The sequence below is a fragment of the Melanotaenia boesemani genome, chromosome 6 (assembly GCF_017639745.1).
Source record: "Melanotaenia boesemani isolate fMelBoe1 chromosome 6, fMelBoe1.pri, whole genome shotgun sequence".
Taxonomy (NCBI): domain Eukaryota; kingdom Metazoa; phylum Chordata; class Actinopteri; order Atheriniformes; family Melanotaeniidae; genus Melanotaenia; species Melanotaenia boesemani.
The window spans coordinates 27,851,013-27,871,471 of NC_055687.1; the positions used below are offsets into that span (position 1 = coordinate 27,851,013).

General features: G+C 37.0%; 1 protein-coding gene across 2 annotated transcripts in view; it reads right to left on the minus strand.

Moving 5' to 3' along the window:
- The window catches only part of ulk4 (unc-51 like kinase 4), a 98,044-nt gene extending 78,897 nt beyond the window's left edge, over positions 1 to 19,147 (minus strand). Inside the window, exons 1-17 of one of the 2 annotated variants that reach the window (XM_041988709.1) lie at positions 19,077 to 19,147; positions 15,523 to 15,663; positions 15,157 to 15,256; positions 14,766 to 14,905; positions 14,503 to 14,668; positions 13,897 to 13,998; positions 13,506 to 13,589; positions 13,231 to 13,294; positions 11,515 to 11,658; positions 10,887 to 11,224; positions 10,572 to 10,629; positions 10,236 to 10,299; positions 10,064 to 10,156; positions 9,696 to 9,756; positions 9,382 to 9,596; positions 6,892 to 6,938; positions 5,346 to 5,424 (exon numbers count right to left, since the gene is read on the minus strand). In XM_041988709.1, coding sequence (XP_041844643.1) covers positions 5,346 to 5,424; positions 6,892 to 6,938; positions 9,382 to 9,596; positions 9,696 to 9,756; positions 10,064 to 10,156; positions 10,236 to 10,299; positions 10,572 to 10,629; positions 10,887 to 11,224; positions 11,515 to 11,658; positions 13,231 to 13,294; positions 13,506 to 13,589; positions 13,897 to 13,998; positions 14,503 to 14,668; positions 14,766 to 14,905; positions 15,157 to 15,256; positions 15,523 to 15,660 — 1,893 coding nt within the window. In that variant the 5' untranslated portion in view covers positions 15,661 to 15,663; positions 19,077 to 19,147. Of the gene's footprint in view, positions 1 to 5,345; positions 5,425 to 6,891; positions 6,939 to 9,381; positions 9,597 to 9,695; positions 9,757 to 10,063; positions 10,157 to 10,235; positions 10,300 to 10,571; positions 10,630 to 10,886; positions 11,225 to 11,514; positions 11,659 to 13,230; positions 13,295 to 13,505; positions 13,590 to 13,896; positions 13,999 to 14,502; positions 14,669 to 14,765; positions 14,906 to 15,156; positions 15,257 to 15,522; positions 15,664 to 18,600; positions 18,618 to 19,076 lie in introns of those variants that run through there. The other variant, XM_041988710.1, reaches the window with a different exon arrangement.
- Positions 19,148 to 20,459: the final 1,312 nt, after the last annotated feature.

Consider the following 20,459-nt stretch of genomic DNA (forward strand, 5'->3'; position numbering starts at 1 on the left):
ACTCTACAGTGAAAGAGTACAAGACAACTTAATGCACTACACAAAAATCACCCTTATACTGCAATGCAAAGTTACTGTACATTTACACTTAGGACAATAAAATGTGGTTAGAAAGAACAGTTGGTAGATATTTGGATTACTGGTAGAGGAGGAACTGCACCCGACATGAGTCCGTGTTCAGGTAAGAGAAGAGACTGGTGTATAAAGCAGCACTGCAGCACTGCAGCCAGAGGTAATCTTATCTTCAAGTCCCCAGCTTTTCAGTTAAACGTGCTTAACTCACTAAACTTGCATGGAAGTTTTTGCTGAGATAACCCAGATCAATGCTTGACTAATCTAATTACATTTTGAAGGATTCAATGGCCCATATGAAATAATGCATGTCAAATTAAACAACAAGCAGGTAATGGTTCTAATATAAAACACACAAGAATGTGTTTTATTTAAATGGACTGCTATTAAAAGGATGTTATATTTTGTTAAGCACAGACTCGTGTAATACCTAGACAAGGAAAAAATATGGTCAAATTTTCTGTTTGATAATGAGAGTATTAGTATTGGACACACATGCTAAGTGCTACAGTAATTCCACAACTTAGTTAGTTTAATCTTTCATCTCTTACTTGCAAGAAGTATACACAAATATGTACACTTTTGTGATCCTTAAAAATGCCTGTGTAGTAGAGCCTTTAGTGGTCATTAACAGTCATGTGAAAATGAAATAAATCCTGTTTACATCTAGGGTTTTATGCATCAGAAAATATATTAAAAAGTGTCATCCATCCATCCTTACTAGGCTGTAAACAGTTAATGTAGCCTATGTAAATACAATAATATTTTTAAATAATAACATAGGCCAAAATACAGGAGTGTCTGAAACCTTAATTAGACCTGATGATTCAACAACTTGTAGAGCCACCTTTAGCAGCAATAACTGGAAGAAATACATTTTCTGTATCGCTGTCAAATAAGTTTGGTCCTGTTCTTGATTATGACATTGTTTTGTTAACAGAAGTTTGTGGGCCTTTGTTGATGCAGAGCTCTCTTAAAGTTCCACCACAGCATTTCAGTTGGATTGAGCTCTGGACTTTGTCATTCCAACATCCTAGTTATTTCCCAATTTAAGCCGGATTTTAACTGGATAAATTGGATCACATTTGACTCAAGAACATTTTGATATTAGGAGTTCGTGATCATTCCAATGGCTGCAAGATGTTCAGGTCCTGTGGCTGCAAAACAAGCAAAAATGATCACTTCTACACAACCAGTTTTGCCCCCCAAATATGGTGCTGTGCATTATGTTCAAACACATCCAGTTTGTCCAAAGGACTTCGTTTATCAAGTTTTGCAGTTTGTTCAGACACAACTTTGCAAACTGAAGTGCCATGTTTTGCTTTTAGAGTAAAGAGTTTTTTTTTCTTTTTTGGTTCACATATATTTCCAAACAAGCCAGAATGTCCAGCCTTATTCTAATTTTACTGTTAAACTTTTATTTTATAAACTCTAACATTTAACGTGCTGTCAGCACTGTAACAGTACATGCATCTATCCTTACTGAAAATACTGATCAAACATCCATAGAACAATCATTTGTAAGAGACATTTGCTTAGTTCTTATAAGCACTTTTTTTATTTGATGGGGCACATGCTAATATTTAAAAGGTGTGATGTTTAACTATGATATGGTCAGACTATATTACCTTGGTAATTGTAACAAAGCTCTAAAAATATTTTCTTTGATTCTCTGATGAAAAATGAGTAAAGTTTACAGTATATCTTGGTTTAATGTATACAAACAAATTTACTCTTTCAGTTTTCTTTTTACATTGTGAAAATTGTAATGCTACAAGATGTGGCACAGTATCTTTGACAATTAAAAAAAAGTTTTTTAATTGTCTGAATGAGCTCAGGAATTAAACTATTTTTCTATATATTTGTTATGGAAATAATGATGTTACTCAGCATGTGACAACATCTAGAACTGATCATTGACCCGTGAATTGAACTGAAGTTGTATTGTGGCAGATTTTGTGATATTGGCAAACATCAAACCTTTATCAATTAAACTGACATATCATGATCAAACTTGTAATTTATCACTCTACTAATTGAGGCCAGTGGCATTTAAGATAATACTTCTTGGGTATTTTTCAGCTTTTCTGAGCACTGCATAGTCTGACCCCATGTGAACTTGTAGGAATGTCCACTCATGGCAACAATGGCAACTGTCTTGAATGTTTTCTACTTGTGAATAATTTTTTTCACTATATAATAGCCCTAACAACACAAACGTTTTGCTTTAACAAGTGGTCACACTTGCAAATCAAGAGCATTTGATAATCAGCACCTGGTGGCTTCTGGCTAGTCATCATTTTAATTCCTACGGAAGCAGTGAGGGTGTACTTAAATAATGACTAAATGTAATGTCATGGAGTGTGCATCTAAGGTTGTTTATGCCTAATTTTAAGAACTGGTAAGAACCACATGATTTTCACTATGCCCTTATACATGAAACCTTCAGAGTTGAAAGAGTGCATTTTCTTTTTTTTAATTTATCTTAATTTTTACAGTCATGTAATTAAATCATATCACATCATATAATATAAAAATAAAAGTTTAAAGTAGTAACATTAACATTTTTATCTTCATACAATTGAATCTGAGGGAAAAGTGACGACAATAGTTTCAGAAAAATTATAAAAAAAACAATCAAGAGAAAAAGAATGAAAATAGAAAACGAAGAAAGGTGTGCGATGTTTGTGTATGTGTGTTAGAGGGGGTAAGTGAAGCATTTAGCAGTTACCATGGTAACTAAACCCAATCCTAACATGCCAATCAGCAGGATTGCAGTAGGAGAACCCCTGCTGAGAAAACAAACAGAGAAAAATGCAAGTGTGTGCTGTTTTATTGGTCATCTGTTAGCACCACTGCAACATAAGGAAATGCATAAATACAGTGTTTACAGGCACAACCACACACCAACAGAGTATAACAACACAAACACAAAGAAAGCTAAATACACAGGACCCAGACACAAACGGGGTTAAAAGAAAAGTGCATGGACACATGAAGGACACATGCACACAGAACCCCTGCTGAGTCCATATACGTACACACATGTCCACAATCACGAACAGACACACAAAGATACACAGGCACAATTATACAGCATCGTCCTTTTCTATGTGGTTTCCTATAGTAGCTGAGGGGAGGCAAAGAGAGTAGCAGAAATTTTCAGCCATTTGTCTTTAATTGAACTGAAACAACATTGCTCTACCAAAGCCGGCCATTTTGTGAATCAGTGACGACTCAGCAACAGTAATGTGCAGGAAAAAAAGTTTTTTAAAAAAAGATGTCGGATTTACAGATGTCAAAATCTAATCATGAAGAAACAGATATGATCAAACATGAGTAGAAAGAGGAAATTACAAGAAGCACATTACAAAATCAGGACAAAGAATATAATAAGTGAGATTCAAGGTCTAATGGGCATAAATACTGTTATCTGAGTATGCTCTGTTTATGCATGAGTAGCAAACTTGAACAAAGTTATTGTACTGCAGTGTGTCTATGAAGAATATTTAATATTTGAGGCAATTTTATCCCATTACTGTGTGGCAACTTGATTATGGGAATTACTGTGATGTTGCCACATAAACTCAGCTGCAACTTTATTAGATGTACCTAATTAAAACTCCTGCAACCTTTAAGAACAGTCTAGTAACAATGTCCAGATTTTGATCTAGACATCCATCTGCTTTAAGGAATACATTATAAAATATGTTAATTAGCCACAACATGAAAACTAACAGGCAAGGTGAATTTTCATTTAAATTCATTACAAAAGAATATCTTCAAAAGCCTGAGTCCTGGAATTAATGCTCTTTGTCATGTACCACCCCTCTAAACCTTGTTGACATGCCTTCATGGTTACGACACTCCTCAGTGTTTGCAGCAGGAAAATGCACCCCACCCATCTGAGGAGCTCCCAAGATCCAAAAAGATCCCCTGCAAACATCTCAGTATCACACTACCATTCGCCATCCCCACAAGTTCTGCATGGGTAGAGCCAGATGTTTTTTGGTATTGGACAGGAGGTTTTAACCTTCTGGTCTGCTATTTTTAATCATAGCTCCACTGACATGAGCATCACCTAACAAATAATAACTGACTAAATCAATACACATTTAAAAACAAGAGTGTAGAAAAGGAACAAAGATCTCTTCATTGTCTTTACAAACATTTCTATATAGGAATTTGTCATTTTAGCTCAATCACAGCTCCATTTAGAAAGCTACAATCAAGTTTCATATGTAAAAAAATATCTTATGCAATACTCAATTATGGAAAAGCAACAATAAGCTTCTACAGTCCTTTCCAAGTTGTTTAAGAAAATAATGATGTGACTGCACAATTTAAGAGTATAATAAATAAATGTATAACAACTAAATATAAAGAATTAACTCAACAAAAACCAGCTAGATCGATATCTATGTTTGTGTGTGAGTGTGTGTTTGTGACAGAAAGATGGAGCAGGAGACAGAAGTTTAATTTTGGCCATTACCTCAGAGGACGTTATCTCATAGGTTTTTAGTACCACCTGCTGGTGCAAACCAGTACCAATAACTTAAAATGACCTGAACTACACAGGTCTACAATAATTTAGGGCAGATTATCTTCATTCAGCTAAAGGTTTGATTACTGTTGAATAAAAACAGGGATAATGTTAAAATAATTTAAAAGAAATGAAGATACACAACTTTGTCATCTACATGTCCTTGTAGGTGTTTGACTTTCTACAGTCTATGTATTGTAGCTCTTCTGGTGTTTACTGCCATACTATGGTCTAAACTGGTACTACATCTTTCACAGACGTCTCTAGAAAATCAACATCTCCTGGCCAGTTGTTCTGCTGCTAAACTGTTAAATGTAACTTACGATGAAATGAAAACAGGCTGAGTGGTTTGTTTTTTTCATCTTTTTTTTTAACTGTTAGCTCGCTTCTAATGAGCATCTACAATGTCAACGAAACCCCTTTACTGGGGCACTGAAGTTTAAATTAAATGTACTGTAACTGAAGCCAAGTTTTAAGGATCTGTGCTTGTTTTCATCATGTCACGCTTCTATAAAAATAAATTCTACAGGTTTTAATATAGAAACTTTGTTTAGAAATTATAAGATTAGGTCAGATTAAAACTGAGGCCAAGGTTACACCAGAATTAGGAAATTTATAGAAAGCTAAGATAACTTCAAAGAAAGAAGAAGAAGAAAAAAATATATATATATATCAGTGTACTGTCCACAACTTCAAACTTCACCCAGTGTGTGTTTTTGTGTCTACAGACCTCAGACACGGGAGTGGCCTCTTCAAGGTGACTGCAGTGCAGAGCCAGGAGAGCCATCACTCTGAGAACCTTGCTCCGCCTGCAAGAGATCGTTTTCATTCTGGAGGATCAAACAGGTCCTTCTAATAAAACTGTTTTCAATAACTACACTGCTTAAACTTCTAACATCTACCAGGTGAAAAAAATGATGCAAAGAGCCATGGGGGCTTCATCCTCTTTATTTCATTTCTCACAGACCAGTGGTTCTCAAGCTTTTTGAGCCACGATACCCAACATGACAAGGGTTGGTGTTCTAAATGTAAGGCTTGAAACGTATCAGAAACTTCATAAATATGAAGGTTAAAGTGGTTTTTAGTGGACTTGGTTGCCAAGAGTATGCCTAATTGAGTATGAGTAATGGCTTTGTTGTTTATGTATTAATGCGATGAAAAATGAATGTGCTAATTTCAGTAATAAATCTCTTTGTATTAATGCCACGCTGTACGTGTTGATGTTAGCTGTAGTTGTTCAAGAGCCACAAAAGACAGGAAGGAGAAAAAAAATGGAGCGAGTAAGTATTTTTTAAAGACACATTAAGTAACTTTCCAACCTTAAAACTCTGCATTCCAGACTCATTTGATGGCACAGTGGCATCTATTTCGTGCATTTCTGTAGCTGTCACTGCCCAGTAGCGTCTAGAGGCTCAGAAACCACACGTTTTCTTCCTGGATGCCGCATAACGTTGCAGCAGAATTTAGCTTGATACACCATGTCATATGCATATCAACACACTGGCCGTTTTGAACGTGCACTACAACAGATTCAGTAGTGGTCAGACTAAAATATGTCTGGTCCCGCCTCCCACACATGTTCCGATTGACTTACAGACAACAGCATGTGAGAGAAGTAGATAATGAGTGGTAAGGAGGAGGAGGAGTTGACGGACAAGGTTAAGTTGGTTGAAAGTAAAATAAGAGACTGCACAAAGTGCAAGCTAACAAAAGTGGGAAGTCAGACATTTACAGTGACTTCCAAATTGTTGTGGAGGAAGATGGCAAAAAGCCTTCTTTTTAAACCTCTGCGCTGTGTGTGCAGTGGCTTGCTGTTACTAGTAGCGCAGGTCACATGATCCAGGGTGGCCTGTGTGGTGGCTGTCAACCAATGCCTCCCTCAGTGCGCTGCACCTTGGAAAAATCCCTCATAAACTGTAATGAGAAGATCGTCTTCAGAATTTGCATTAAAAAACTCTGGACCTGTAGGAATCTCTTGGGCGGTCAGGTGTTGGGAGTCTAGCAGGAGCGGGAGGAGTGGGCGAGAACAGAGATTGAAAATCCCGTCCCGTGCAGGTCTCTACTCTGTAGTGCGTCTTTAAGTGTGCTAATCAATGAGTATGAGTCTGGACCTGATGATTTGACGAAAAAGGGGAATTTTCATTGGCTTTTTGGGACAGTAGACTTTCAATCGTGGGAAAATTGTCACTTTTTTTTTTTTTTGTGTAGGAATCCTTTCTGAAGGACATGCAGTCACAGTCTCTCTTACACAGAAATAACATCCATAATATACTTACACATCCCAGTTTGGGGCTTGTCGTAATTGCTGAGTCAATACTAAAAGCTGAATAAAGAAAAAAGATTTGCGAGGCAGAGAGAGAGAAAGAGAGAGAAAGACAAGATTAAGAAGCTAAGCTGAAAGAAAATGTTACATCACATGCTGGATATTATATCACAACTGGTTTGTATTGCTAAAAATTATTTTATACAAACTACTTCTAAAAGGTACTAGATTATAAGTTGGACAAAAAGGCAATTCATTAAGGCTGAACAAATTCTATTATCCCTTTCTGTACACTATACAAATAACTAACAAGTAGCCCGGAGCAGTAAAGAAAACCTCTCACCAATATCTTACTGGTGAGGCCTTCTGCTTGGGGGAAACAAATAGTTGGCAAACATATCAGAGAAGCCCATTTTCCACCAAGCCAGTGCTAGTTCTAGGTCTGAGCTAGCATTTAACTTAGAAGTTGTTTTTTTCTGTTTTGACCATCAAAGCGCTGACCCTGGGTCAGGAGAGTCGGTGCTACAATACCACCAACTCTTTGCTGGTCTAGAGCACAGAGATACTGAGAAGTAGGGGCTTGCAGCCCACACTTCCCCACTTCCAGTACTACAGAGAGAAACCTTGGCATTATTTTTGACCAGGATTTGCCCTTTGGCTCGAATATAAACAGATTTCTAAGACCATCTTCTTTCATAGACTAGATATATTACTAAAATAAGGGACATCAGAGAGTGATGCAGAAAAACTAGTCTATGATTTTATTACTCCAATGCCGTATTATTGGGTTGTCCCAATATGTTCTGAAAAGTCTCTAGCTGATCCAAAATGCTGCAGTGAGGGTTTTGATAAAAACTAGCAGAAGAGATATTTTACCAGTTTTAACTTCCTGTTAAATTCAGACAAGAATTTAAAATTCTTCTCCTTGCATATAAAACTCTCCATGACTAAGCTCCATTGTATATTAAAGATCTCATAGTTCCATATATTCCCAACAAAGCACTTCGCTCTCAGACGCAGGTTTACTTGTGGTTCCTAGAGTCTTTAAAAGCAGAATGAGACCCGGAGCCTTCGGCTATCATGCCCCTCTCTTGTGGAACCAGCTCCCAGTTTGGGTTTGGGAAGCAGACACCATCTCTACCTGTAAGATTAGGCTTAAAAGCTTTTGACAAATCTTCTTGTTAGGGGTGGTCTAGCATCCCTTAGTTATGCTACTAGAGGTTTAGACTGCTCAAAGACGTCCCACGATGCACTGAGTACTTCCTTCGCTTTACGTCTCTCTGCTCTTTATTTTCCATGTATAGATTTATGGCAGTATTGGTCTTTAACTTGTAATTGTCTTTATTTTCTCAGTAGGTCTTCCTGCCTAAAAGTTGTGGTGTATGTTAATCTCTTTTTTTCTGTCCTCACCAACCCAACCTGGCCGCCCTCCATCAGCTGGGTTGTGCCTCCGTCAGCTGGGTTGTGCTGGAGGTTTTTGGATCCTGTTAAATGGGAGTTTTTTTTCTTTTTCCACTGTCGCCCACCTCTTTGTGCATGCTCAGCATGGCGGGTTGAATCAAAGTCAGGAGTTGATGTAATCAGTTTGTTTCCTTAGCTACACTATTTATTTTTTTTCATGAATTGACTTGTATGAACACTGATTGGATCACTGGATGAATTGGCTAGAATTGATTGTAAAGTGCGCAGAGATGATTTTGTTGTGAATTGGCACCATACAAATAAAGCTGAACTGAACTGAAAAATTAAACTAGAAAACTTGCTTAACTACTGGTTAATGCTGACAAAAAAGTCTTAGTCCATTTCCTGCATCGGGTAATTTGAAGCAGACCAAGACCTATGTTTTAAGTGACCAGAATTCGCTTCTTTAATGCACATCAGAGTTTGGTTGCACATTCACACCTCCCCAAACAAACTACTTTCCCAACAAATGAAAAAGGATTTGATTGAGAAGGGCTGGTGTGAATGCACCCTAAAACATCAGTTAGCAGGGAAAAGTACACAAATACTGACCTGTATAGAGAAATTGTCTCCTGGGTTAGGGTTATTGTCCTCTGTAGAAATTTAGCATGAACTAGAACAGGATTTTCAAACGATTAAAGGATAAGCCTGCATTACAGGGAAGTTCGAACAATAGATAGGTTTGGAAAAAATGATGCAATTGTATGGTTCTATTAGCTGGAGAAAAAAAAATTAAATCCATTTTGTTAGTTCTGAAACTGAATCAACAAACAACTAAAGTGAACCAGCTTGGAGCAAACACCTGGTCAAAAAAGCGCACAAGGAAGGATGCTAAACAATGTGGTAAATAAAAATTCTTAACTTACTATAAAGAAATTGTTGAACGTACAAATTGTTTAAATCTAAAAATGGATTTCCATGCAACTGAAAACTAAGACTTAACAAACTGTCATATGTTGAAACACATATTCAGCAAAACTAAAGAATTATGAAAATTACAGTTGGGAAACAAATGAATCCATAAATTAAAGTTTTTTCTCACCAGCGTTGAGTTAATCAGTTTGTTAGCAATGAGTGTATGTCCAACTACACAGCAGAGGTAGCACAACAGGTTGAGTTTAGATCGAATGGCAGTTGCCTGAGGAGGAGCACTGGATGAGGGAAGACCAGTGGATGAGCCCTGATCTTCAAGGGACAAACAGAGCTGTGACAGGAAAGCAGCCCACTCCTCCTCATTAAAAGACTGCAGCTTCTCAACTGGAAAAGAACAAAGAGAAATCAAGCCTGAAGATAAACTGGTGCTGATGACCATTATGCTGAGATCTGCTTTATAAAACATCTTTACTAGAATCATACCGGAATAAGCTGGTACACAAAGGGATTTGGAATCAAATCGCACAGGAGCATTCTTAAGAATCTGTTGAAACAATAGGACATCACAAACTCAACTTCAGCCCAATATGTCTCATTTTCCTCTTAGCTACATTCTCCCTTTACTTGTCACCTCATGTCTGACTTAAAAAATCAGTTTAATTACAGTGAAACATTTGCAGAAAGGTCAAACTTGGCATTAGTCAGGACATTCACTGTATCCAGTCACATTTTCTTACACTCCATTGTGTAATGGATTTAAATTACAACAGGAAAGGTTCCCTGCAATACTATTTGCTAGTCAAGATTTTAAAAAAAAACAGCTTGTATACATTATTACAACTTAGCTGTACCTTGGGATTATCGATGATAGGGGTAACAGTTAGGTCAGAGTCAGTATGGAGAAGAACCTTCACACAGTTTGTGAAACTGGAGCCTGTGCCAGCCTAGGGGTACAGGAAATAAAGAGAAAAGATCAGTGGTGTCAACATCAGCAGAGGAAAATATATAAAGAATGACAGTAACCTCAAGTGCAGGGTTCTGGTTTGGAGAGTCAGAGGCATTGCAACTCCTTGAGTTGGTTCGGGAGCTAAAAGATAAAAAAAAAGTAAGTGTGATTCCTGTAAAAGACAGTACTTTCAGGCAAAAATGGGAAAGTTCCCCTGGGCTCACTCATTCACAAATGACATTTCAAATATTGATCACACATACAGCATTTCTATTTAGTGAAGTGCTGAATAACTGATACTTTGACATAACATTCACATTCATTCTCAACATGAACAAAGCTGCTTGAGATTATAAACCCACTTTATCAAGAAAGATACAACCCATGGAGTCAGAAAGCAGAGAAATGAATACCTAAGCAGGAAGATTGCCTCAGTGTTGTCCTCATCCACACCACTCTTTGGAAGCAGCTCTAAAGCATTACCAGAAGAAACAAGGACATACGATTTCTAGTTTAGCTTATGACATTTACAACTGAAATGCACGGTGCAGTGAAAGATGGAGGACATAGATAAGAGATGTACACAATCAGAATTTAGAAGTTGAGAAGGAAAAACGACTATAAAATGACAAAGGAAATTTCCTAAATCCAGGTTAGAAAGTGTATTTTTTGTCCTTTATGGACCAGCCATTTTTAAGGGTTTGATCATTTCAACAAATGAAATTTACCTGTAGAAAATGATTTATTGTGCTGTAATGTTTGGCACATTTGCTGCTCCCCAATAGACTCAGGATCATCTCCAATCTTTACTTTCCTCTCCCATCTTCTTTCCTTTCCCATCATCACATGCACATCCTGGCTGTACTTTAAGGTTTCACAGAACATGTGTTTGACAGATTCTTGGCAGTCAGTCTCTCTGTCACATGATCTTTCATTAGCTGTACTTGTTGCATTTGAAGAGATTAGTTTCTTTGACATCCCAGAGCCTTGCTGGGTGATGGCTGATTGGGCATCAGGTAGAATGTCTGTCTGTTCTGGAGGTAAAAGGCCACATGTACTTGTGTGTCTGTGGAGATATTAAAAACAAAACACTCTGGAAAAACACCTGGGAAAAATAAAAATGCAACATATGAAGTGTTTAAATTCTCGTTATAGTTAATTATTCTGCAGGTTGGTTATTAAAGTGTTATTAAATTGTGTTTTAAAGTTATTGCCAGCCAATGTGGATTAAAATAGGCTTGGATGGCCTTATGTATGCCTAACACTTTGCCATTTATAACTCATGTGTGCATCACGACTTCTTCAAAAATAAACGACACCTGACTTTTAATATTGAGAGAAAATGTGTTGACACACCTGAAGCTAACACAGCCACCTCTCTCACAGATAGTGTTTTCATCTTTATTGCATTCTTCCAAGTCTTCTTCAACATCTTCTGCATCATCTTCCTTCTTTACTTGTGTCCAGAAGGGGTGATCCAGCAACTCAGGCCAGCTCATCCTGAATAAGAAAAGTAACACAACACATTAGGACACATTAACATGATAGCATGCCCATCATGCACTATATTCAATCGGTGAGAATCAGTTCAGTATAAGGAAACAAGTTAATGAAAGAGCTAACTGGAAAAAGGCCAGACTAAGTTGAGCTCATTATAATCTGGAGTTGAGAAATGGAAAACAATATTTCTTTTCTGACATCGTGCCGTGTTCGTTACTGTTGACAGGCTAAGTAATCCTCCTGTGTCAGTAACCCCAGAATTTATATCCAACCAGGCCTGTAATGAGTTTGCTTCTTTCTTTACTGACAAAATTCTAAAAAATCGGGCACTTAGTCAGTACTGCCATGCCAGGGGTAGGACATATGTCCCTGTGTCCACTCAGAGACATGAACACCATGACACACTTTTCTCCAATCAGTTCTAAAAACCTGAATGAGAAACCTGATTGGCCATCTGAAAACTACCACTTAACGTCTTGACGCCCTGCCAAACATGTTTTTTAAGAGTGCTTCAGAATGCATGGCCTTAGATATCTTACAGTTTGTAAACACATCTCTGCTTTCAGCCGTCATCAAGCCATTACTGAAAAAGAAAAACCTAGACTCGTTACTCATGAGCAGCTACAGGTGGATATCAAACCTCCCCTTTCTTAGTAAGATAATAGAAAAAGCTGTCTTTCAACAGCTACACGACTTCCTGACACTAAATAACTGTTTTGATGTCTACCAGTCGGGTTTTCGGCCACACCACAGCACTGTTGCTCTGTTGCGCTGTTGCTCGAGTCCTCACCAAGACCAAGAAAGTAGCTCATACAACTCCAGTCCTCAGATCTTTACACTGGCTTCCTCTCTGTCAAAGAATTGACTTCATATCCTGCTGTTAGTTTACAAAGCACCGAATGGTTTAGGACCAAAATACATTCAGGATCTTCTGGTTCGTCATGAACCAACCAGATCTCTCAGGTCATTGGGGTCAAATCTACTTTCTGTTCCCAGTGTTAGAACTAAACATGGAGAAGCAGCGTTCAGCTTTTATGCTCCTCACATGTGGAACAAACTCCCAGAAACCTGCAGGTCTGCTGAAATTCTCAGCAGCTTTAAATCAGGGTTAAAAACTTTTCTCTTTGCTGCTTTTATCAAAACTGTTAAATTCCAAACACTGGAACTTTACCTTTTGCAATGTTTTATGTAAAGTACTTAAAATTTTCTTGAAATGTGCTATACAAATATACTTGCCTTGCCTCATAAAGGCTCAACTAACAACAATATCTACAGTGGACTGAGCAGAAAAACATCTTAGAAACCACAATAAGGTTCTCGGTGGTGTAATGTTTGGGATAATTGTCTTTGCCATGCTTTAGAAATGATAGAATTATAATTCATAGTTTGAAAGTCAGTTTCTATCTAAATATTCCTGCTATAAAACACAGTTTAAATTTTGCACAGGGACGCTGTACTGTAATCGAGCAAAATTCAAGAAATGTTAAGCTTTCTGTCTCAATATATTTTATTATACTTTTTATATTAGCAGAAGTAAAAACTGTGTTTTGGGCTTGTGTCTTTAAACCTCACCTCTTATCTGGATTTTTACTGAGCAAGCCTTTCAGAAGACTCTGGAAGTCCTGACTGGGGGGACCTGCAGAAAAAAATTAGGCAATAAGGTTTAAGATTAGATCAAATAAGATTACCTTATTTACCATACGAAAAACAAGCAACAATATGATAGGTCAAGTTCCCCTGACAACATATTATTAAGTCCTACATCATATTTCACTAGATAGCTATATGCCATTATTTCATATGTGCAACTACGTGTGTTAATGTGAGTGTGCATTAGTTTGCATTACTCGTCTGACTGGGAGGTGGTGGTTCCTGATGCAAAATCATCTCTCTCAGTTCAGTGTCACTATTAGAGCAAAAAGGTGGTTTACCTGGGAAACAAAAACAATTAAAAAGGCCAGTTTTGGTAATGTATTGCATACCAGTTAAAGGTTCAAACTTTAGTCTCATTTGTAATGAAGTTTTCAACATGGTTAAACTAATTATATTCTTATTCCATAAAGATTTGCCTTCAGTTAAGAGTTTATCAAAAGTATTAACATAATAATCCTGTTATGCATTAGATATTCAAAGCACAACAGCAAAAATAGAAACTAGACTATTAAATTGATTTATACTGAGACACTCTTAATGATTTTCTATGTATGCGTGTGTAAGTGTTTGTGTGTAAATGGCTACCAGTATACATATAGTAGAGAATGCAACCAAGAGCCCAGAGATCAGAGCTTATATTGGATTCTGATCCTTGCAAAACCTCTGGAGCACAGTAGGTTGGAGAACCTAGAAATAAACATAAAAACAGTAATTACAAAACAATCATGCAGCCAATATTAGAAAAAGCACTGATTAAAATCTGACTTATTTTAGTTCAGTAGACAAACACACAAATATACATTTTCAGATTTTAGAGTCTGACATGATTACTGTGTCAAATCAACATCTTCCCTTTCTGCCCTAATGCCACTTTAAACCAACATGCTGCTTTGACTTTACTTAAAAAGAAAGTCTTCTGTTACTGTTGTAAACCCAGGCATTCACCACTTGGGCCATTGGGTTACTTCTACAGACCACGATAGCCTGACTATCACAAAAAATAGTTTGGTGATTCCCAGCACACAGTGTTATAACTCTGCTGGGGGACGCTGTCCAAGTACCAATTCAGCAAGGTCAGCAAATAAATTATGCATTTCTTGAAGGTTTCTCTTGGCTAATGCATTGCTTAGTCTCTCCATTACTTAACAATAAACTTTGCGAGAACCATGTGATTGGAAATGGTTATCAGACCTTGAAATATTTTCCTCATGTTTTCAACGTTGTCTATGTTTTCTTCTTCCTTCTCTCCCACCTCAGATGTAGAGAGAAAAGTAAACATGTCTTCCAGTGTCTCTCCCTCAGCCTTTGATGAGCAGAAGTTACCAAACTTCAGAATGCCACTACCATCTAGAAAAATCTAAAGACAAAAGGGCAACAAAACCCAAAATTTTGTATTTAGTGCTCTTGTTTTTTTTTCTTCTTAGTTTTACACTCATATGAATGCAGATGCAAACCTTAGCAGGAGTCACGTCAGACATAATGATTCCGAATTCATGAATGTGTTTCAGTCCTTTGACCAAGTCCCATCCAAACCTTCTCACCACATCCTCTGAAAGACTTCCATCAAGAGCAATTACAGATTCCAGGGAACCACCTGCCAGAGAAATCGCAAAGATTGAAATTTAAAAAAAAAAAAAAAAAGGAACGGAGATTAAAACAAGCATACAAGAAAAAATACTATATATTATATATATTTAATTTACACTCAAATTGTGTGATTAATAAAAAAAAACATAACAGGTGTTTAACTTTTTCTTTAATCCTTTCACAGTACTCAGCTACAAAAGCATTTGTATTTTACTGCATATTCTTTTAATTATAGAAAAAGTATAAATAATTACTGACCTGTACAGAGCTCCACTACCAACCAAAGGTGATTAATTGTCTCATACCATTCGTAGAAGCGAACTATATTTGGATGCTCCAGATCATGACTGAGTCGTACCTAATAGGAGAGGAACAAGGCCTTACAGTAAGCATTTTATGATTAGGATAAACAACAATAATATCCACCCCTGAAAATATGAGCATGCCATCATGAAAATGCTGATAACAATCTAGTACTTTTATCCTGATTTCCTGATTTTTAAAGGCATAATAACCTTAGGTGATCCTTAAACCATAATTTAATTTTTTTGTGACAACAGTGTAACTATTATTTGAAAATAAAAAAACATGATTGAGATTATGAAGATGACAACGGCATCCTACGTGATTAGATATCCCTGGTCTCTTGGATTTCTCTGTGCAGTTGATGGCTACATAGTTGAGACTGCCTTTTCTTCTTCCTTTATAGACAACAGAACTGCAGCCTTTACCAAGCTCCTCATACAGGATGAAGTTTTCCATCTCCTGTGGAGAAAAAAAAGGAAAAGTAATAAGTGTGAGGCATTTAGTCAACGCTATTCGAAAAGTTAACTAAAACCTCTTTAAGATGTTACTGGGTTTGACATTAGCCAAAACCAGGGGCGGATCTACCAGGGAGGCATAGGGTGGATATTGCCACCTTAAATTAAAGCCTTACCCCCCCTCTGCTGCTACCCCAGCAGGCAGCATTAAATTCAAGGAATAATAATTATGGCAAATCTGACATTTACAAGCTTGAATCTCTGATATCCGACAGTGTGGAATGCTGCACAAGGTAACGTGACGGCAGCTCAAAACTGCTTTGTTTTGAAACTAAAAGGAGGGAAGCAAGGAGGGAGCAGCAGGGACAGAAGACAGCAGCATGGAAGAAAATCAGTAACACTAAATAACTACATCATATAAAAATAATAAATAAAATAATAAGAACAGCTTGGTTCTAATAGCTGCTTATAGTTGTGATGCAGATTTGAGCCAACAAAAAAGAACTTTGTTTCATTACCTGTACATGTAGCCTAATGTCACAGTGGGTTTGAAGTTACCTTTTCTACTTTAGACAAACCTAATATGATTAAAAGATTGTCAACATAGTAATGTGAGAGAATCAAAGACTGAGTAAGGTTGATGGATGAGATAGAGAGAAAGAAGAGCAACAGAAAAGTGACAGGAAGATAATGCAAGGCAAGATGATGAAGGAAATCATCATGTGGTGGTAGGAGACCACAGCGGTGAAGGGATGATGGAGGGAGAGTATCTACAAAATGAGGATGGAGAAAGTAAGAGACAAGACTACATGCAGGCCTCAGACAGTGAAAGAAGAATATCTAATCCATCACCAAACATCTCCTGTCCAGTTGGTCCATGTGGAATAGGAACTACATACTAAGTTACATCTGAATAAGAACAACAAATGAGAAAGTAGACATTTTGCTGTAAAGTGCATTTAAACAAAAGTTGTGTTGCCTCTTTAAATAAATATTCCTATTTACCTAATTATTATGTTTGCTTTAAAATGCATATTTGGGATTTTTAAATGAGGAGAGAGGAAGAGAGTTTTAGTATTTTGTATGTATTTTAGGCCAAATGTTAAGGTTAAATTCCAAAATTAAACAAACTTTCCAAAAAACAAACAAAAAAAAAGCCTCCTGGGCCAAATTGTGTTATGCTGTTTGTATTAACAGCCAAAACAGTACTAAATTGTGTTTTTACTAGTTGTTATAGTGTATGATTAGTTCATTTGCTTTTCAGCTTGTATCCATCCCCCTCTCTATTTTCTAGCATAAGTGAGGGGCCAGCACAACCAAAACACAAGTTTCCTAAGACTGTCCAAGGAGAAACCAGCAAGTGCTTCTGCAGCAACTTGTACAAATCTGATCCATGGTTAGAAAACTCGCTGACTGTACACTACTCACATTAAGTTAGCAATATTCTGCTTTATGTCTGACGTCAGAATGAAGCTAAAACCTTTACAGGTGGATTTATTTTGACTTTCTCTAAACTTAAGAATGCACATGTCCAACTGTTCAATGTTCAATTAACCACAAAAAATAAATAAAAGAAAAAGGCATCTGAAACATGAATGGACCACTAAATGTTCTAGTTCAATGACAGCTTGTAGCTAAACAGTCGTCTTCATCATCCTGTTCACATTTAGACATCATCAGACAAAGACCACACTGTCGTTAGATTTTGCTTCAATAAATAGTTTGAGATAAAGGATTTACATGACTTGACTTTAATGTAGACTTCTTACATTTTTTGTAAATTTCACTTGAAAGTTGAATACATCTATCTCTGGGTGGGTAGTGGGGCTGCAACGATTAGTCGACGTTGTCGACAATAAAAATAGTCGACAACGAATTTAGCCGTTGACTATTGTCGGCAAAAAAAAAAAAAAAAACTACAGAGTGAGACATCGTCTTCTAATCCTATATCTGCTGAGAGTTGCACAATGCACATGCGCAAAGAGAGGGGGAAAAAATACAGAGTTACACATCGTCTTCTTTTTTTTTTATCTCTGCTGAGAGTTGCACATGCGCAATAAAGTCCGCCAAGGGAAAAATATGTTGGCGGTCCAGGGAGGAAAACCGCGGCGGAGAACGTTAAAAGTCTGGGATAACTTCACGTTAAACTTACAAAATAAATTAAATACATGTGAGAATGTGAGTGGGACCTTGTGTACCACGGAAGTACGTCTGCAATACTCGAACATTTAAAGAGGAGGCACGTCGGACTTGCTTAACAACCTCATGCAAGATTTCAAAGCTGAAAGTGAAATAAGATCCATATATAATAATCATGAGATACATAATCCGATTGGTCGACTAGTCGTTTTAATAGTGACTAATCGACCATCAGAATAGTCATTAGTTGCAGCCCTAGTGGGTAGTGTATGTTATTCTCATTGGTGAGTCTTTAACCTGCTAAAATGATGACCTGATACATAGACATGTATGTATGTATACTGCAAAAGCTTTAAAAGAATACATGCAATTATTCAAACTACTGAGAAAAGAACTGAGAGAACATGTTCTGAATCAACAATTAAAAACAATTTTTAGTACTTTGTTGTGGTCAAACATTTTTTTTTATACACAATGCATTTACGCTATCCTTAGTACAGCTCAGTTCATAGAGCTTCACTAATACTTTTCATTCAGTTGTTTACATTTTCTTGTTTTTTTATAAATGTTGTATAGGTGTTGCAGAAATTATTGCGTGCAAAGTATATTCTTCTGTTGACCTTTTTGTTATCAAACTGTAATGAAAACATCTCTACCATGTATTGCCACCCCTGAAAAATATTTTTCTAGATCCGCCCCTGGCCGAAACCAAGTCCAGTTTAGTGGGAAACTGCGCACACAATAAAAAATTACCACAAAACTACCATTTGTTCAGTAAAATTCACACGTGAGGGTCTTATACCTTGACAAAAACATTGCAGTTTCCACAACTGGGTATAAAATGGCCACCTGTTTAATAGAGCAGGTAACGTTACCCCCTTAAGCTGTTGAACACCTGTTGAACGGCTAAATGTGTGGGGAAAGTGTTACAAAGGCTTTCGAACCTGCAAGAAATGGCACTAAAGTGAGTAGTGAATTAATATAATTAAGTAAATATTTAACAGTTTAGCGGAACGTTGTGGCGTATTCGGAGATAACTTTAACTGTCAATTTAGACAGTTAAAGTTGGCCTTTGTGGATTTTACTGGTAACTGTTAACATTCTGTTCTATTTGGAAGTGCGGCTAATTTGATGCTTACAAGACAGCAGATAACTACAACCCTTTAATAAACGAATATAAATTCACGAATAATGACTAGCATTTAATGGTTTTAACTATTTTGGACATTGCTATCATTAGAGCCATCATTTTCAACTTACTTGGAAGATGGAACTTACCTCTTCAACGACCCGCAATTTGTTAGCGGAAGACTGGTGGGCCACCTACCTCCGGTTGAAAGAGGGAAGTGTGGAATACTTTACAGGACGTGAAAGGTAATTCTGCTCACTATAGTAATTAAAATGTATACATTTCAGCCTATAAGCTTTCAGTTAAATGCTTGCGCTTACTCGTAACTAGAGCGAAATGTTTACTTTATTGCTAACACTTAAATTGTTTTCATGAAAACACCTACAAGTGGAACGGTCCTGTGTTGCTAGGATACCACACTGGACACAACGGATAGCGCGTGGAAGAAGTGGATCCATGAAATGAAAGACACTATGAACCACAATTTAAAGTAGGCTATATGGCCTAAATACAGTATGTTTCGCAGTGTTACTTCTTTTCTCAAGCTTTCTTTTTGTGACTGAACAAAAGAAATACGAGAAAAGAAAGCTCTTTTTTTATTTCTATAAACATTCACTTCAACATAGAGTTTTAAAACAGTGGCTTATGTTGTTGGACTTCTGTACTGTTTTGTACATTTGTTTCCTGGAGACCGTCTGAATTTCGATAGTATTGTTGTCTTTCCCTTTCTCCATCTCGCATACCATCAGCCGAATGACATCGTTCATTCAATGAAACAGACAGACGTGATTGTGAGGGTTTCGCAATCTTGTAAACCGTAATTTTCCATACATGCATCAGGAAATGTCTTTGTAACGCCACTAAAAAATCATAGTACACTCAAGGAAAAGTTATTTGAGAAGAGGAAAAACAGAAAACATGAGCTAAACCTAAAATACGTAAGAAAAATACACGACCTAAGTTTAAGAACAACTCAGAAAAACTTTGACCTTAGTCGATGAGTGTAGATACCTGGACGGACCAACAGAGGACAGTAAAATCCTTCCAAAGCGTCACAGAATTTAAAACCTGCTACCATACAAAGTTAAAACGATAATGCTAAAGCGCCATTTCCGCCTAGCGCATTTTTGTTAACCAAAATAAAATCAATTGAAGCTGTGATGACCAACAAATTATGTCAATGTATTTTATTTTGAAATCAGCCGGACCGGATGGTTCCTCCTAATGTGTCATACTTTGACGTAGCTCTTAACAGGCAGCGTGACTAACCCGAATAATTTACTTCTGCACAGGAAGCTAATTTTTTTCTTAAGCAACTAGTCGAGTTTACAGAATACATATGGGACTTACTTTGGATTACAATCAGAATTTTTTTCACTTGATGATTGTTATAGTATTTTTTTTATTCTTTATCCCATATAAGAATACTCCCGCAGGTTGTTTAGCATCACGGCTCATTTAAAATCGAACAAAGTCGCTGTGAATGAGTGGCAAATGATTGAATAGTCTTTTTGCTAAGAGAAACTGAGCTA